We start from the raw sequence: 18,631 nt of genomic DNA, 5'->3' as shown, positions 1-18,631 counted from the left end.
TCCACTATACAGCACCTTGAGCAAGTGTCTTCTACTATAGAAATGGGCTGATCAAAGCTTTGTGTAAACTTGATAGTCGAAAACTGGAAGAAGCTTGTCACATGTATATGTGTGTCTGTGTGTGCGTATGTATCAGTCTTTTGACATCGTGATGGTTGTAAACAAGCATATCGCTTGTTTCTAGTCTTCCATGTAAAATATGTCTGGCCATGGGATAGCAACAGGAAGGGCATCTGGTTGTACAAAATCATCCCCCACAAATTATGTCAGAGCATGCATGGATGGAATAGTGAACACTAAGAGAAAGAGGAAGAAGCAGCAACAGCAACGAAAACGTATTGTGATGTGCTAGACTATTGCACAATGGTAGAAATCAACAGTTGATTAAAATCAACTAAAATACTTGATTGTTACTTTATTTTATGAAACTCTGAAGGTGTGGAAAGCAAAGCTGACATCAGTGCTATTTGAACCCAGAATACAAAGAGCCAGAACAAATGCCCCAAGGCATTTTATTTGGCAATCTAACAATTCTATCAACCCACTGCCTTAATAAATGAGCTATTTTGACTATTTCCTCTATTTTGTGCTTTTACTATATTGCCACCTTATGTTATAAACCAGCCAATAAAAACTGATACATAAAATAGGTTTTCAGGATTCAAGTTCAATATGTGTTTAAGTTCCAAACATATTATCAGTAAGAAATTCTTGTATTCCTGATATGACAGGTGTATTACATTTCACCATTTTTCTCTTTTGTAAAGCTGAAGATATTATCAAAGATAAATACATACCAACATATCCATTGGAATCCATTCCATCCAAAGAATATCGGTCATTTAAGAATATGGCAATTTCCAGTGCTTCAGAAGGAGTAGTTGACCATTCTAGAATTTTTTTCGCCCAATACATCCTTAGAAAGCCATGCATTTTACCTTCTTTGACAAGTTGTATCTGAAAATAAAGAAATAGTTTTAAATAACATAAAACATTCACAGATTAACTTCTCAAAACAATCTGCAAAATAGCACCTCTGACCTGGGGTCAATATTATATACACAACCAATTCTAGCATTGAAGAAATATCAGTATAAACAAATATAACTGACAGAGGTGGACAAGTGTGCAGTATCCTATCCATACCAATATAACTGAACTTTATAAAATGTAGGCATAGGAGTGGCTGTGTGGTAAGTAGCTTGCTTCTGGGTTCAGTCCCACTGCATGGCACCTTGGGCAAGTGTCTTCTACTATAGCCTCGGGCCGACCAAAGCCTTGTGAGTGGATTTGGTAGGCAGAAACTGAAAGATGCCCGTTGTATATATGTATGTGCATGTATGTTTGTGTCTGTGTTTGTCCCCCTAGCATTGCTTGACAACTGATGCTGGTGTGTTTATGTCCCCATCACTTAGCGGTTTGACAAAAGAGACCGATAGAATAAGTACTGGGCTTACAAAGAATAAGTCCTGGGGTCGATTGCTCAATTAAAGGTGGTGCTCCAGCATGGCCGCAGTCAAAATGACTGAAGCAAGTAAAAAAAAAAATATATGAATGTGTGTATATGTTGTTTGTGTGTCTGTGTTTGTCCCCCCAACATCACTTAACAACTGATGCTGGTGTTTAAGTCCCTGTAACTTAGCGGTTCGGCAAAAGAGACCGATAGAATAAGTACTAGGCTTACAAAGAATAAGTCCTGGGGTCGATTAGCTCGAATAAAGGCGGTGCTCCAGCATGGCCGCAGTCAAATGACCGAAACAAGTAAAAAGAGTAAAAGAGTCATCAATGATTTTCTTGAAATGTCTACAAGTGAATCTTTGATACAGCAAACTTCCACTCAGACTAAAGATAACAGAGTTTCTATGTTTAAATTAGCTAAACTGGGTTGATAATCAGGATAACCTTCAACAAAGAAATTAGACGATCATTAATAACATATGAGAAGAAATACTAGGCCAAAAGATACTTATGAGTGTGGGCTGAACAGGTCACAGATTGACTACGAAGGAGTGATGCTAGTGCTGTGAGATCGTTTCATGCATTATTTGCAACTCATCATATTAATAACTGCATTGTTTCTTTCCAGGTAAACTGACATCTGACTGTTCAGAGAAGACTTCAAAGGAAACTAGTAGCAATTTCTCTTGAAATTGGACAAAATTAATAAATATACATAGGTGCTGGCATGGTTGTGTGGTAAGAACAGGTTCAGTCCCACTGTGTTGCATCTTGGGCAAGCATCTTCTAACTATAGTCTCAGGCCAACCAAAGCCTTGAGTAGTTTTGGTACAAAGAAACTGAAAGAAGCTGTTGTGTGTGTGTCTATACATATATATATATTATTAAACTGAACGCCATGCATCCATTTCTAAGTAAGTTTCTCTTAACCTTTTTGATACAACTCTACTCTATACTGTTTTCTACCCCATCCTTCTCTAATTCCTTTTTTCTCTCCTTCACCATTTTCTATCTCTCTCTCTCTCTCTCTCTCTCTCTCTCTCTCTCTCTCTCCCCAACCTCTTTCTCTTTTTCCTTTCTATTGTTGCTCATTTGAGCTCAGAATGTAGAAACGGACAAAATGCTGCTAAGCATTTTGCCCAGCGTACTGATGATTCTGCCAGCTCACAGCCTAATATTTTACTAAAAAATATTAAACATAAACATATTCTTACTTGGGCAGCATTCCAGAGTTGATCATGAGTCTTGCCTTCTTCAAACTCTTTCCTTGAGTAGATGTATTCTCGTTTGTCCTTAGCATGCTGCTTCAAGCTATTCCGAGCCCATTCATAAGCTCCTGAGATACAAAGAGATAGGTTTTATAGATTTAAGATCATTATGTGAACTCAATCAGAATCAATGATAAAAAAAAACTCAAATCCTACCATTTATATTGTCGTAGTCCTTCTGGTAATAGCAGTAATTATCTGCCAGCTCACTGCGTATAACAGCCTCTTCAACAAATGCATCAACACTATTTTTGTGAGATTTCTGGAATTTCTTAACAACCAGTATACATCTTTGTGGAGATATGTGACCTATTATATAAAGAAACGAGAACATTTAAGGAGGACAAACAATAAAGGAGAGGTATGAAACGTGTTTACAGAATGATGAATAACCAAAAGTAATTGGAATGTATTTCATTGATATTTGAACAGAATTTTAATATTATTTAACTGGTTCCACTTTTTGAAATGTGGTCATGCTGGAGCACACCTTTAGGTGTTTTTATTGATTATTTTGATCACTAAATATCTGTACTTATGCCAGATACATATTTTATCAATTTCTCTTTACTGAATGGCTCCCACTGAATTTAAAATAAAGAGACTCAATAAAGTACTTTAGGTCAACACACTAATTTATACACTTATATTTTACTTGTTTCAGTCATTTGACTGTGGCCATGCTGGGACAGTGCCTTGAAGGATTTAGTTGAACAAATCAACACCAACACATATTTTTTTTGTTTAAGCCTAGTACTTATTCTATTGGTCCCTTTGCCGAATCACTAAGTTACAAGGATGTAAACAAGCCAACACTGGTTGTCAAACACAGACACAAAGGGGGTTTCATCAACCCCAAAAGGATGAAAGGCAAAGTCACCCCCAGTGGAATTTAAGCTCAGAACATAAGGACAAAATTCCGCTAAGCATTTCGTCCAGCATGCTAACAATTCTGTCAGCTCATTGCATTATAATAATAATAATAATAATCCTTTCTACTATAGGCACAAGGACTGAAATTTAGGGGAGAGGGATAGCCAATTACATTGACCAGGTACATAGCTGGTAATTATTTTATCGAGCCCAAAAGGATGAAAGGCAAAGTTGGCCTCAGCAGAATTTGAAGTTAGAAAGTGAAGACGGACAAAATACTGCTGAATATTTTGCCCAGTGTACTAATGATTCTGTCAGCTCACCACCCAATAATAATAATGATTTCAAAGTTTGGCACAAGGCCAGCAAGATTGAGGGGTTGGGTAAGTCGATTACATCGACCCAGTGCTCAACTGGCACTTATTTTATCAACACCAAACAAATGAAAGGTAAAGTCAACCTCAGCAGTACTTGAACTCAGAACATAAAGACGAATGAAATGCTGCTAAGCCTTTTGCTCACCACCTTAAAAACAACATCAACAGCAGCAGCAACCACAACAAGTCATTATCATCACTGTCATCATTTTAACATCCACTTTTTCATGTTTACATGAGTCAGATGAAATTCACTGAAACAGATTTTCTCTGAAAATCTCACCAGCCCTCCCCTGTTTCCAAGTAACAAAATATTTCCCTTTGTCCTTTGAAAATGGACATGTTTTCAGAAAAGACTGGTGACTGTTGTTCACAACTTGCATATGGTGTCAAGTCAAGAACACACACACACATATATATGAAGATATACACACACATATACAAACTCATTTACAATCATCATGTGATGTCTAGACAACGATACACAAATACATATGTACAATAAATTTCTTTCAGCTTCAGTCTACCAAATTCTCTCACAAGGTTCTAGTTGGCCCAGAGCTATAGCAGAACACACTTGACCTACATTATGCATGGCAGAATGAATGCAACAAGGTCAAATACTAAAAAATTCATTTCATGATCACCAGGCCCCAATGTTCCATCTCACCACATGACATCTTAGGCAAGTGTCTTTTACCACAGCTTTAACTCAATCCAAGCCTCGTGAGTGAAAAATAGGTAAACAGAAACTGTGGACAAGCCCACTGTACCTGTGATTCACAAGTCCACTTTCATCACACACTATGTCAGGCTACTTGACTCTCCTTGAAAATTACAAGAATGGTACATGCTTTTGTGGAATACTCAGCCACTTCACATACTAATTTAAGGATCAGGTCATTTGGTTACTCAAACAACTGAATACTTATTATCATAAACTGACAGCAGATCCATAACGCATATACATATGTGCTGGGTGAGGGTGATAAGGTGTGGTGAATTGATGGTGAATGGAACACATGGTAAAAAAAAGGAGACCAAGGAAGACATAGGAAGAATCGATGAAGTGCTGATATTAATCTCACAGACAGGTTCTATAGGGTTTAGATCAACATCATGTCATCATGAAAAAATGGTCTACCCAATGATTATGATGGCAATGGATGAATAATTTCTAACAACTAGAAAGAAGCTAAATAATTATACTTTATAATATATATTGTGTGTAATATATATATATATATATATGTAATATATATATTGTGTGTATGCGTCTATGTTTGTGTTTGTATATATACTTGGTGTGAAGGTGTGTGGCTTAGTAGTTAGAGTATTCAACTCATGATAATAAGGTCATGAGTTCAATACCTGGCAGTACATTGTGTCTTTGAGAAAGACACTTTATTTCACATTGCTCCAGTCCAGTCAGCTGGCAAAAATGAGAAGCACCTGTATTTCAAAGGGCCAGCTTTGTCACACTGAATCTCCCAAATAAATTACATTAAGGCTACTTGTGTCTGTAGAGTGCTCAGCCACTTGCATGGCTGTTCCATTGATTGACAGATCAACTGCAACCCTGGAGGAAGAGGATGGTGGTGATGGTGATGATGATGATACAGCAAAAAAAGAAAAACCAAATTTGCAGTTAAATTTCTACAAATATAACTAAATATAAATCTTACCAAATCGGAGCCAAGGAGACAGATTACTTAAACTGTTCTTGGTAGGATCATTACGTTCTGTGGCAAAATGTTTCAGACGTTCATTGCAGAAACTCTCCAGAGTCGCATAACCTGCAGCTGTACCTGGTTTAGCCCAGTCCACTGGTTTGACAGCCTCGTCTGTATCAGATTTCCCAATAATTGTATTCCAATCTGTAGGCTAAAGAGAGAGGAGACAGTTTGAAAAAACAAGTTTGCCTGTTCAAGATAAAGAAGACAAACTGAATATGATGTGTAACATTGGTTCCAGCCCTAACTGTACAGAAAAACTAATTACACCAAAGACAATACTGATTGCAAAATGAAGTGATTGTGAGAAGAATTCTGAATTAGAGAGAAATGAGAAGTAGCAGGTGTCTGAAACAAAAATGGAAAATATACGAGGGGATGCTGATAAGTTCCTGGCTTTAAGAGTATCCCAAATGGCCTGATTCGAGACCCAACTTTCCAAGTTCTTTTTACAGGGATTAGTATAACTGAAGGACCGCTGCAATAAGTGTGTGAATCTGAATAAAATAATAATTGATTCTCTTAAATTTTCTTTTACTCAAAGCCAGGAACTTTTCAGCACTCCCTTGTATATACACAAATACAGAAGGTGTGTGTGTGTGTGGGTTTGGTTGTTTGGGTGTATGCACACGTGTATATGAGAGAGAGAGAGAGAGAGAGAGAGAGGAGAGAGAGAGAGAGAGAGAGACAATAAATGTTACTTTGTTTTCACATTGATACCCTTGGAGCAATAGTATAATTGTTTGCATCACCTATAAACAATGTATTTTGCAGTTCAGTGAAGACCAACTAGTGAAATAAATAAAAAAAATATGTATCTTACTAGTGGAACATGGGATTGGTTAGGGTTGCAAACCCAACTTTAGAATACTGCCTCTCAATAAGTTTTGTGCAGCCTGTGCTTGCTTGGATAAAAAATGGGTGTAAAAACAATAAAGTCAACGTCAATAATGCTAATATTGACAGGACTGGTCAAGGTAACCATTAGCATGCAGGACAAAATGCTTGACAGCATTTCTTTAATACAAACAGGCAGCAAACTGGCAGAATTGTTAGCACACTGGGCAAAATGTTTAGTAGTATTTCATCTGTCTTTACATTTTGAATTTCAAATTCTGCTGAGATAGACTTTGCCTTTCATCCTTTCAGGGTTGGTAAAATAGGTACCTGTTGAGCACTAGGGTTAATGTAATTGACTTACCAACTACCTAACATTGCTGGCTTTGCATGCCAAAATTTGAAATCAATATTGATAGGAGTGACCAACTAGTGGATAATCTAACCTTAAATAGGTTGAGTAGTCCATTTAGAAACCAAAAACTTTAATAATGTGTAAATAATCATTGTAGGTAAAATATACGCAACAGCTGTAGGCAGCCATGTAGTCATAGTTGCAGGCATGGTTGTGTGTTTAAGAAGCTTGCTTCCCAACCAAGAGGTCTCAGGTTCAGTCCTACTGCATGGTATCACAGGCAAGTGTCTTCTATTATCACCTTGAGCTCACCAAAGCCTTGTGAGTGGATTTGATAGACAGAAATTAAAAGATGCCTTTCATAAGCTGATTTAGGTTTATTCCTCTTCCCTTGGTGAGGCACTCTAAGGCTTTTGTAATATTATTTATTTGGATAGTACAGGCTTACATGTACACTTCTCATACTGACTTACTTAACTACACTGTTCTACTATATGTATATACATATATATATATATATATATATATAATATATATATATATATATATACTCGACTGCCTATGACCCGTTGGGTCACCTGGAAAGTCTGAGTTTCCCAGCAACAGAGTTTTGTTTCATAGCTTTTCTTTTTCTTTTCCAGGTTAATTCACATGTTTTCAATGAATGTGACATCGAAATCACACGTAAATGGCTCCTTTCCCCAAAAAAGAAAAGATTTGGTGCTTATTTCTTGCATGCCCTGCTACCATGTAACAAGTATTTCGGGTCCTCTATTGCAAATAGCTGTTACATGGTAGCAGGGCATGCAAGAAATAACAGTCAAATCTTTGGAGCTGTGACATGTTGAATGCACTCGAAAAAATTTTTGTAATGGTATTTCTTTGGGGCAATCTTTCACTTTGACTCTGAGAACTGTCGTCCAGATCAGCTGGTTTTGTTCATTAATTTCCATAAAAAATTCTATTTATTTACTTCTGTTTTAAAGTGAAAAGGAGGAGAAAGTGAAAGATGTGTGAACGTGTATATGAAATGGATGTGTGTGTGAGAGAGAGAGAGAGAGCGTACCACTTACACATACATGAGAACACATTCATTCACTCTCTCTCTCTCACACACACACATGTACAAACAAAAAAAGATGCACACATATGTATTGATGTATGTATGTATACATGATAACACGTCCCTTCACTCACTCTCTCTCTCTCTCTCTTTCACACACACACATGTCCATTTCATATACACGTATGTATATACATCTTTCACTTACTCCTCTTTTACTTTAAAACAAAAATAAATAACTAAAAAAATTTTACAGAAATTAACAACTTGAAAATAATTTTTTAAAATATTGTCTGTTTAAAGAAAGCTAAAATATAAATACCTACTGTACAAACTACTTACATTTTTCAAATCATATTCAGTTAAAAATATTTCTAAGTTACAATATTGTGTACGTCAAGAAGTCAATGTTTTTTTTTATTAGAGATCACGAAGGCTATGTGGTGTATATGTCACAGATAGCGGACGTGTGTTTGTGTTGATTGACATGCCATGACATTCATTATATGTGTGTGTGTTCTGTAAGCATGTATGTGTGTTGACGTCATGAAAGCTATGTTTTCTTTTACATCAAGAAATAACAAGCAAAAATTGTGTTTTATCATTTTCATTAATAAATAGAGGTCCAGGTGTCACAAAAATTTGTACTACATTGCCTAGGTAAGTATGAAAACAAATATTTCTGAGATGTTTCGGGTACACACAAACATCCCTAGAGTTTTTGTATTATTAAGATATGTCAAAACCATAATGATATCCATGGGGCGGCTGACAATGGAGGTAAGTTGGATTGTTGGTATGGCTGTGGAATAGTATTAAAACACATCCTTTTGAGATATATATATATTTGTGTGCGTATGTCCTTGTCTTGACATCATATGATGATTGTAGACAAGCATCACTCTCATACATTGATGGTGTTTGCTTCCAGTCTTCTGTAGAAAACATGTCTGACCATGGGAAATATCACCTTGCTTAGAAACAGGTGAGGATTAGCGACAGGAAGGACATATGGCCATAGAAAAACCTACTTCGACAAATTCCATCTAAGCCATGCTATCATGGGAAAGTGGACATTAAATGATGATAATAATAATAATAATAATAATAATAATAATAATTGTGTACAGTGCTCAGGTGCACTACAACTCATCTAAAGTGTATATATAATCAGGTGAAGTTTCGGCGGATTTCGGAAAGCATGAGGGCCTTAAAAGATGCAGTGTCATGGCAGTCAACAACTGACGCAGGCAGTTTATTCCATGCTTCAGCAACTCTGAGCGTGAAAAAATGTTTCCGAAAGTCATGGGAGCTGTATTGTTTTCTGACTTTGTAGGCATGATGATAATTTTGGTTTAAAATAAATTACACCTTAATAATATCTTTAAAATGTGATGACCCAAGTTTGTCCTCTATGCATTGAGTATACATAAAATAAATTCTAATAGTTTACTAAAATCATTTCAATCCACTCTGCTCTTCTCTAATCAGCTCCTGTAAGAATTTCATATTTAAATTAATCAAGAACTCCAATACAAATGTGTATGCCAAGAGCCATCATTAACTTTCCCAAAATATATCCAAAGTTTGTGTATTTTTAGATTCTACATGAAAATAAGGAAAAAATTAGCACAAAATACCATTTTTCATTTTTTTTCTTCTACCTTCTTACTATAAACCTCTTTATTAGAGCAAATTTATTATTTAAACAATCCTGATATAATTATAAACTATGCAAAGGTAATAGAAAAGAGAATAAAGTAATATATAAGATTACCTTGGCTTCAGTTTTGGCTTCGTGGGGATGCTTGATGACAGGAGGGAATTCAGTGAGAAAGTTACACATTTGACTGTGGATTTTGTTCCTGATAGTTCTAGCACCATATTCTTGCTTTTCAGAAGTTATCCAACATGGTACAATATTGTGTGTGTCCACCTGAAAGACAAAAGAAATATAGTAAAATGAGTGTTCAGTAATGAGAGAAATGATTTCTATTTTAATTTAATTAAACATTCGTTACAAATATTTTGAGGACAATAGGTCTAACCTGACACAAGCCAACATTTTTAGGGAGATTCTCTGTTAAATCAGTCAACCATTTTCTAGGAAGTCTCAATGGGCTGAAATCTGTGACAACAGCACCGATATTCAACTCTTTTACCAAACTGGATACTTCAGAAGATGGGTCTCCTTTCAAGAGATGGAACTGAATATCCAAATTGCAGCATTCCTAAGGAAAGAACAAAAAGAAACAGCCTTACATTTTATTTGTTTAATTTTTAAATTTTTTAAAAAAGAAATTTGTAATTTATATATTTTTATTTTATTATATTTGTATTCATATTCTTATTTAATATGACTTATAATATGTATTTTTAACTGTGATCCGTTAATAATAATGACAATAAGATAAATAGCCTCAAGACACACTGGTGGATTTATGTATTAGGTATAGCCTTTATAAACTCCCCACCAGTGCAGAAACACATGTAGCATTGATTAACTCTTTCATTACTAACCCAGCTGTAGCTGGCCCAAAAATTTTTTGGTTCATAAGACCAACCCGGCCGAGAGAACCCATTGTTATTTAAATGTAAATTTGAACCCAAATGTCATTGGTACATTTGTTAAAACACGTGATTTCACTTTGCTAACAGTTGAGTTATTGTGTCCGACATTGTTTGGCATGATATTTGAACTCAGTGAATTTTGGAAGATTTTTTTCTACATTTTTATCGGCATTAATTTTTTTCAACTTTGAAAATGGAGAGGAGTTTCATGCTATCAAGCAGTGATTCCAAATTTGAAGGCTTTTCAACAGAAGATATCGAGATATCGAGGAAAAGAATGAATGAAGTGCAAAAGCACATGGTGGACGAAAATGAATCGGATATTTCTGTATCCAAAAGCAATTCTGAAGAAACTGAAAGCAGTGGCATAGACAGCGAGGATGATTTTACACCAGAATGGAGTAAAAAGTTAAAAAATGTTTTTATTAACAATTTTTCTGAGGAGACACGGTCTACTCATAGTCTTTCTCAGGAAGCAAAACCATTAGACGTTTTCTTTTCATTTTTTCCAGCATGCTTGTTTGAAGTAATCACTGCGGAAACAAATCATTACACAGAATGTAAACAAGCTGGAAAAAAAGATAGCTTGTGGTTTCCTACAACCGTAGACGAAATATGGGCATTTTTTGCCATAGATATTATTATGGGTATAAGACAGTTACCCATAATTACAAATTACTGGAGCAATCAGGAACCTTTTGGCAATCAGTATATTTCCAGTATTATGACCCAAATACAGTTTATGAAACTGAACCAATATTTACATGTGAGAGACACTAGCAGTACCCCTGTACGTGAAGAACCAAACTTTGATCCCTTATTTAAAATAAGACCCCTCATTGACTGCGTTCAAAATGCATATAAAACATTTAGGCAAATGTTGCTGTAGTATGTTTCTTCACCTATTGCGCCTAGCTGTGAGAACAGCTAAAATCAAGAGCAAACTCCACCAAGGACTGAATCACTCTGTCCTTTTTGCACTAAAATGAACCGTATTTGTAGGATTTGCTTACAGAAAGTCTTAGTCATGCTGCCAGACTATCATATGAACAAAAGTTGTTGATTGGAGAGAAATTGTATTTATGCACATGATCAACTTATGATTTCCATGTGACCAAACATGTGACCAAACAAAGTTGAATCTAACTGCTATATTTTCTTCTTTCCAATGCAACAATTTAACTGAACACTTGTTTTTAATTGAAATTCATACTAATAACTTCTAACATAATTGAAAACAAAATTCAGAAAAGTCAAAATTGGGACAAACCTTTTCAACTTCCTTCAGTCCATTCAACAAAAAATCATAATGTCGTTTGGTTGCTTCGAGAAATGGAACCACCACACAAAAGCATACATGAAGGGATGTCTTTTCTTTAAGAGCAAGTCTTTGGGCAAACAGCATAGCCCAGTTATCTAAAATAAATAAATATTGCAAAAACAGTATGTCTCATATTAACTGATTGATTTATAATGAAACAAACTAGATCATTCTTAGATAATGTTTAAATTTATTAAACTTTATTATTATAGAACATGATTCCAGATTCAGTCCCACTGCATGGCACTTTGGACATGTGTTTTCCACTATAGCCTCAGGCCAACCAAAGCCTAGTGAGTGGATCTGGTAGACAGAAACTGAAAGAAGTCCGTCTCTTCTCTCCTCCTCTTTCTCCTCACATACCCACCCACCCCTACTCCACCTTCCCTATCCTTCCCATCCCTCCATCCTATCCACATCTACCCCCACCCTCTGCCTACCCACAAACCCCAACTCTACCCCAACCGAACCCACACCACACCCGTGCTTTCCCACTCTCACCTCCCCCACCCCCCAACAACATCACACCACACCACACTACACCATATAACATTACACATCACACCACCCACACACCCATCCTCACATCTTCACACCTACACGCACACGTCCAGACCACCAGCCCTCTTTCACATGCACATACATACTCTCTTATACACACACGCAACTTTGTGCTGGGGGCACTTTTGTGTTGGGGGTCATCTTTACCTTGTTATCTCCCCTACTTTCCTACTCGTGTTTGACCCTTCTCTCCGGCACTAGTCGCCATGATAGATCGTTAGCCACTACACACATTTTTTTCTCTCCTTGTTTTTTCTGTGTCCCTTTCTGTAGAAGAGCGTAGGCTTGAAACGTAAAAGGCTTTTTCTATTCCTCAGCGTTATACTAATACATCTGTTTGTTTTGTACACCACCTGTCTTCGTCTTTTGTTTTTTTCGTAAACCCTCCCTATATATACACACACACATACAAATATACATACATATATAAACATATATGTATATATATATATATATATGCATAAATATACATGCATAAACATGTGTGTGTATACAAATCAGAGTTCTGACGGTGATAAATATCTATCACCGTCAGAACTCTGATTTGTATGTATGTATACGCATGCACACTTCTGGTTTTTTCTATGATGTAAATGAATATTTTTCATTATATATGTTTGTTGAGCTATAATGTATTGTATTGTATTATATTATTATGTTATTATATTACTATATTATGCTGTTGATGTATTCTATGGGATATTTTCCATCTAATATGTATTGTGAATGGCGGAATGCACATATTCTTTTACTGGTATTATTATTAATAATAATAATAATAATAATATTAATAGCCTTTTGTAACTTAATACAATTAACTCTTGACTTTGTATATGTACATTTTCGTGTGGATGTGTGGATATACATAAATATATATATATATATATATATACATGCATATACATGAATATATATGCATGTATATGTACATATATACATACACACACACACATATTGTCCTTGCCGAGGCAATGACTTGTGACTGAGACCTTTGGAGATATGCTGTACTTGAGAAAACCCGACAAGCCAAGTGAGACCATGGCCCATAGCCTATGCCAGTGGGTGTAACCAGCCCGTTTATGAACATATATATATATGCGCAGGATTGGCTGTGTGGTAAGTAGCTTGCTTACCAACCACATGTTTCCAGGTTCACTCCCACTGCGTGGCACCTTGGATAAGTGCCTTCTACTATAGCCTCGGGCCAACCAAAGCCTTGTGAGCGGACTTGGTAGATGGAAACTGAAAGAAGCTCGTCGTATATATATATATAGGTGCAGGGGTGGTTGTGTGGTAAGTAGCTTGCTTACCAACAACATGGTTCCGGGTTCTGTCCCACTGCATGGCACCTTGGGCAAGTGTCTTCTACTATAGCCTCAGGCCAACCAAAGCCTTGTGAGTGGATTTGATAGACAGAAACTGAAAGAAGCCTGTCGTACATATGTATATATATGTATGTGTGCATATATGTTTGTGTGTCTGTGTTTGTCCCCCCCAACATCACTTGACAACTGATGTTGGTTTGTTTACTGTAACTTAGCGGTTCAGGAAAAGAGATAGAATAAGTACTAGGTTTACGAAGAATAAGTCCTGGGGTCGATTTGCTCGACTAAAGGCAGTGCTCCAGCATGGCCGCAGTCAAATGACTGAAACAAGTAAAAGAGAGTAAAAAGAGATATGTGTGTGTGTGTGTTTGTTTGTATCTCTGTTTGTACCCCCACTTCGCTTGACAACCGATGCTGGTGTGTTTACGTCCCTGTAACTTAGCGATAGAATAAGTACTAGGCTTACAAAGAGTAAGTCCTGCGGTCGATTTGTTCTATTAAAGGCGGTGCTCCAGCATGGCTGCAGTCAAATGACTGAAACAAGTAAAAGAATAATATATATATATATATATATATATATATAGATATATATATATATATATATATATAATTGCCATCAAATATACATTTTATGACAAATTTGTTCTGAAATAATCCAGCAATTTTATCTTGCCTGAAAAAACCGGCTAACTTACAAGGGAGGCAACTATAACATTTCTCTCAATTCTTATAAAATCCAAAACAATTCCATTATGAATAGAAATATCAAAGTGTAAAAACATCCTTATAGCACTATATTTTAAGACTAATCGTTGCTTTTTAAAAATTTTTATCACATATAGTTTTGTGTCTTCATTTAAGGGAAAAGTAATTTGAATCTTTCAAAGCTTTTATTATTAACATTCTTTGATGCAGATGAGATAACTGTTTTAAATTTAGACCTTCGTCTGAATTACTTACCAACAATTTATCTATGAAACTGAAGAATTTTTTTATTCCAGTCAGGTTTACAATGAAAAAATAGTTAAGTACCTTTGATAATGGTATGAAATGAGAATACTTCAGCTCCTAGTATAAAACAAAGAGATTCACCAATGTTATTGCTTTTGTGTGCTAACCTGTCAAAAAGGTCTTGTTTTCTGTTAATCACTATTAGTTCCAATCCTGTGTAATCTCATTTGAGAAGACCAACATTCATTGATTTGATCTCACCATTTCTTTCCAGTTTAGATTGATCAACTTTTAACACAAGTATTCTTATAATGGCCACTCAAAACATTTATTCAACTAGCCGCAAGCATAAACTATATTCAGCTGTTTTTCAAACAAACTTTAAATAAATTAATATAATATTTCACTTACATGGTTCAACTCCAATCGTTTCTTATTCTGTTTCTAAGGTTATGTATTGTTTGCTGTATTAATTGGCCATTTGCACCAGAATAATTACAAATTCTGAAGATAGAGTGGATTATACCCGATACCAACTAAACTGATGATACACAAAAATATATTGACTTTTTGTCATTTACCTATAAATAAAGATGAAGTCCAGAAGTAATGAAATGATAATGACAGAAATTGAGAGAGGCTGCTCCTGGGAGCTTCTCTCCAATATAAATATTTCACTTAGCTTATTGGAAGGGAAACAACTACCTCATACACTATCTGGGAGAGCCTGAGTGTTGCATGAAGAGAGACTTCTGCACTTTTCTCTTGTTTTTCAAATTTTGTTTTAACATTTTTATCAATTTCTAACATAAATGAATATTAGTATTGGTTTTAAATTTTGGCACAATGCTAGCTATTTCAGTGATCAACTGGTACTTTATTTTATTGACCTCGAAAAGATGCAAGACAAAGTCGACCTCAGCAGAATTTGAATTTAGAACATAAAGACAGACAAAATGCTGCTAAGCATTTTGCCTGACGTGCTAATGATTCTGCTAGCTTGCTGCCCTAAAATGAATATTAATATTGCAAAGAAATTACAAAAGTAAATGATGCAGTTGTTGCATTTAATAGAAGTCACAATAAAGCATCACCATACCTTGCACCCTTTGATCACGGACCATCCAATAAAGAACACCCTGAGATCCTTCAAGGAATTCTTCCACTTCATTCAATAAACGAACTCGCTTTTTGTTGAATTTAAAATCCTGAACAGATTTTGCACATTTTATGCGAGATTCTTGAATTTTCTCTACCAGACTTTCATTCTTTGATTTTTTTAAGTCAGCTGGTTCATCTTCAATTTTGGAATTTGCTGTACGTTTTGCCATATTTCTATTGATTAGTAAATACCTCCAACTAAACAGAAATCGGGAATGAGTCTGCCAAATTTTGCAACTGAGCAAGAAAAAGGAAGAAATGCTGAAAAATAAAAAAGATTTCTAGAATCCAAACAATCCAATAATGGTCATCAAGTGGGAGGAAAAGTTTTCCCTTTACTTTATGATAATATGAATTTGCTAAATTCCATAAGCTGTCACATTTTAAGGTACACAGTAAAAGTGACACAAGTTATAAATAGCACAAGTAAAAATGATACAGATTAAAATAACCCAGATAAAAATGGAAAACTGAGAATAAGCAGCACATTTAACTATAATAATTCTCACAATTCAAAATGTTAATCAAAATTTCAAAAAAAATCAAATTTGTTTATTTCTGATTATAAAATTAGAGACAAATGTTCCAGATGCCTTGTATTAAATCATGGTTGTTCTTGCAACCTTCCTCATAACCTTTTATCACAGATTCTTCAAACAATCTATGTACATCCATTTTCTTCCTGCCTGTATGGGTGGCAAGGGCTAAACAGTTGCACCTTGAGCAATGACTGCATTAACAGCCCCTTCTTTCCTTGTACTCTAATTCTATTTGAAAATGGGAGAGTGAATGGAACCAACACAATGGAAAAACTTTTCCTCTTTATTCCAATCTTCACATTGGATGCTGGGTTCTTAGTGTCACTAAATTAACATTCCACAGCTTGGGTGAGAATCAATGTGGAATACATCTCAAACTGACAAGAGTACTTGATTTTGTATTGCACTGACTCATAAAAGCTCCAGTGACATATGTACTATCAAAATAGTCTAACAAATAAATACTTAACTTTTAGACATGTTTATTAAAAAATACTGCACTCCTAATGGCATGTCTTCATTGGTAAGAAAACAATTGCATCTACTTCTTCATGAAACCATCTAAAATTACTGCCATCTTTGTATTTCTTACTCAGTCCCAAATTCTACATTTTTCTCCATGTACACTGCACAAGGTGAAGGAAGTGTCCTTGTGTTCGAGTATCAGTCACATATTCTGTTTTAAATAACAACAAAGGATGACTAAGTTCTCAAAATCAACGATCATTTCATGAAATTCTTCCTATATTTCCTGTGTTGTGTTGTAGAACTTCATAAACATTATCACCATCATTTAACGTCTGCATCTACGTAACGATATGTTTTTACAGAGTACACTCGTTAGGATTAGTTTTAGCGTTAGGGTTACGCAGATGCGGCGGGACCCCAGTATTTAAGTAGTAAGAAATTCTTCAAGCATGTTCTCAGTCCAATGATTGAAGTGAAAAATAAACGATTCTAAAGATAGGTACGAGGAAACAAAGTCGAGGAAGGCACAAAACTTACAGAAAATGTTTACTTGACACTTAACCATTTATGGAAATAGATGAAGGAATCAAGAGGGATCTTTTCGGTTTGAACGGCATTTTTTCTAGCGGGGTCATATGAAATTGTCACCCATAATTATGACCCTAGTATCGATCTATTGCATTTCAATCTGTTTTAGGGTTAGGGGTGGGGGGAAGGGTATCTTTTTTTCTTCAGAAATGTAAATAAACCCAATCTGTTTCTTAAACGAGGGACATTACGACACAGAATGTTTTCACCTCAATAGACGTCATTGATTGGTTGAAATTGTAGAAATTGAAGAAAAACAACAAATATCTTAAAAACTATATAATTTTCTCAATAAAGCCAAGAGAAAAAGATGTTTTAAAAAACACATTCTACCAGTATACGAAGTTTAAAAGTGTTTGGTTACGTGGAAATTATTTTTAAAAATGCCGTTTAAACCGAAAAGATCCACCAAGAGTAACGAAGTGGTTGAGTTTGGGAATGTGGCACGAAACATTATAAACCACCCCTCTAAGAGACATAAATAATAATAATATAATAATAAATATAAAGAAACGCCGTGCTTCAGCGTATCTCCATCTCTTCACTTAGTGTTTTCTTTATTTTTTTACCATAACGAAGTTGCGCTTCCCAAAGGTTTACAACGAAACATGTTATATAACACGGTTTATATAACAGTTTGTTCTCGACTTGGACAAGATTGTTTATGTTTTGCTGAATAAGTTTGTTTTATTCAACTTATGGAGTATTTTGAAATAAAGCTAAGATAATTTCTTAATCGATGAAAATAACAGAGAACAGTAAATTGATCAGAGAAATTAAATTATCAGCAATTGACAGATAACAAAAATACTCACGTCGGGTTTTGTTATTAGAATACAAGAACACGCGGGTTTCGTAATACGAAACTATGGCTGTGTTGAGTATTACTAAAAATATATAGAAGATTAATTTTTAGAATTTTTTTTATTTTCAAATATAAAGTTGCTATTTACAGAAAAAAATTAAATCATTTTTACTGCTGCAATTTCCACCAGCTGCTGCTTTAAATTTAACTTGAAATGATGCTACGTATCTTCTTGACACTATTACTCGTGCCATAGTAACAGTTACTATAGTGACCGGTTTTCTCAAATTTTCTTGATAAAGATCCACTTCTTTATGATCAGTGGTTGTTTTGTTTTCTCAGGAAATGTAAACTTTTATCTCTCTAAATGCCACCAA

General features: G+C 35.3%; 2 protein-coding genes across 3 annotated transcripts in view; one reads left to right on the top strand and one right to left on the bottom strand.

The window, feature by feature from the left end:
- Nucleotides 1-18,373, bottom strand: part of LOC115222223 (deoxyribodipyrimidine photo-lyase) — a 29,452-nt gene extending 11,079 nt beyond the window's left edge. For both annotated transcript variants that reach the window (XM_029792385.2, XM_029792384.2), the window contains exons 1-9: nt 18,265-18,373; nt 15,793-16,115; nt 11,806-11,951; nt 10,013-10,195; nt 9,742-9,900; nt 5,662-5,860; nt 2,883-3,035; nt 2,673-2,794; nt 798-957 (exon numbers count right to left, since the gene is read on the bottom strand). In XM_029792385.2, the coding sequence (XP_029648245.1) occupies nt 798-957; nt 2,673-2,794; nt 2,883-3,035; nt 5,662-5,860; nt 9,742-9,900; nt 10,013-10,195; nt 11,806-11,951; nt 15,793-16,024 (1,354 nt within the window). In that variant the 5' untranslated portion in view covers nt 16,025-16,115; nt 18,265-18,373. The remainder of the gene's footprint in view (nt 1-797; nt 958-2,672; nt 2,795-2,882; nt 3,036-5,661; nt 5,861-9,741; nt 9,901-10,012; nt 10,196-11,805; nt 11,952-15,792; nt 16,116-18,264) is intronic.
- On the top strand, nt 10,476-11,397 carry LOC118767134. Its single transcript, XM_036511217.1, has 2 exons — nt 10,476-11,120; nt 11,299-11,397. Exons 1-2 carry the CDS (start codon nt 10,729-10,731, stop codon nt 11,303-11,305), a joined length of 399 nt encoding a protein of 132 aa, XP_036367110.1. The 5' UTR covers nt 10,476-10,728; the 3' UTR covers nt 11,306-11,397.
- Nucleotides 18,374-18,631: the final 258 nt, after the last annotated feature.

The sequence above is a fragment of the Octopus sinensis genome, linkage group LG19, assembly GCF_006345805.1.
Source record: "Octopus sinensis linkage group LG19, ASM634580v1, whole genome shotgun sequence".
Lineage (NCBI taxonomy): Eukaryota > Metazoa > Mollusca > Cephalopoda > Octopoda > Octopodidae > Octopus > Octopus sinensis.
The sequence above is the reverse complement of the archived record's forward strand: the minus strand, read 5'-3'. Positions and strand labels throughout refer to the sequence as shown.

Bases quoted from the DNA above. Each gene is read 5' to 3' on its own strand.
- LOC118767134 (XM_036511217.1), top strand. From the start codon at position 10,729: ATGGAGAGGAGTTTCATGCTATCAAGCAGTGATTCCAAATTTGAAGGC.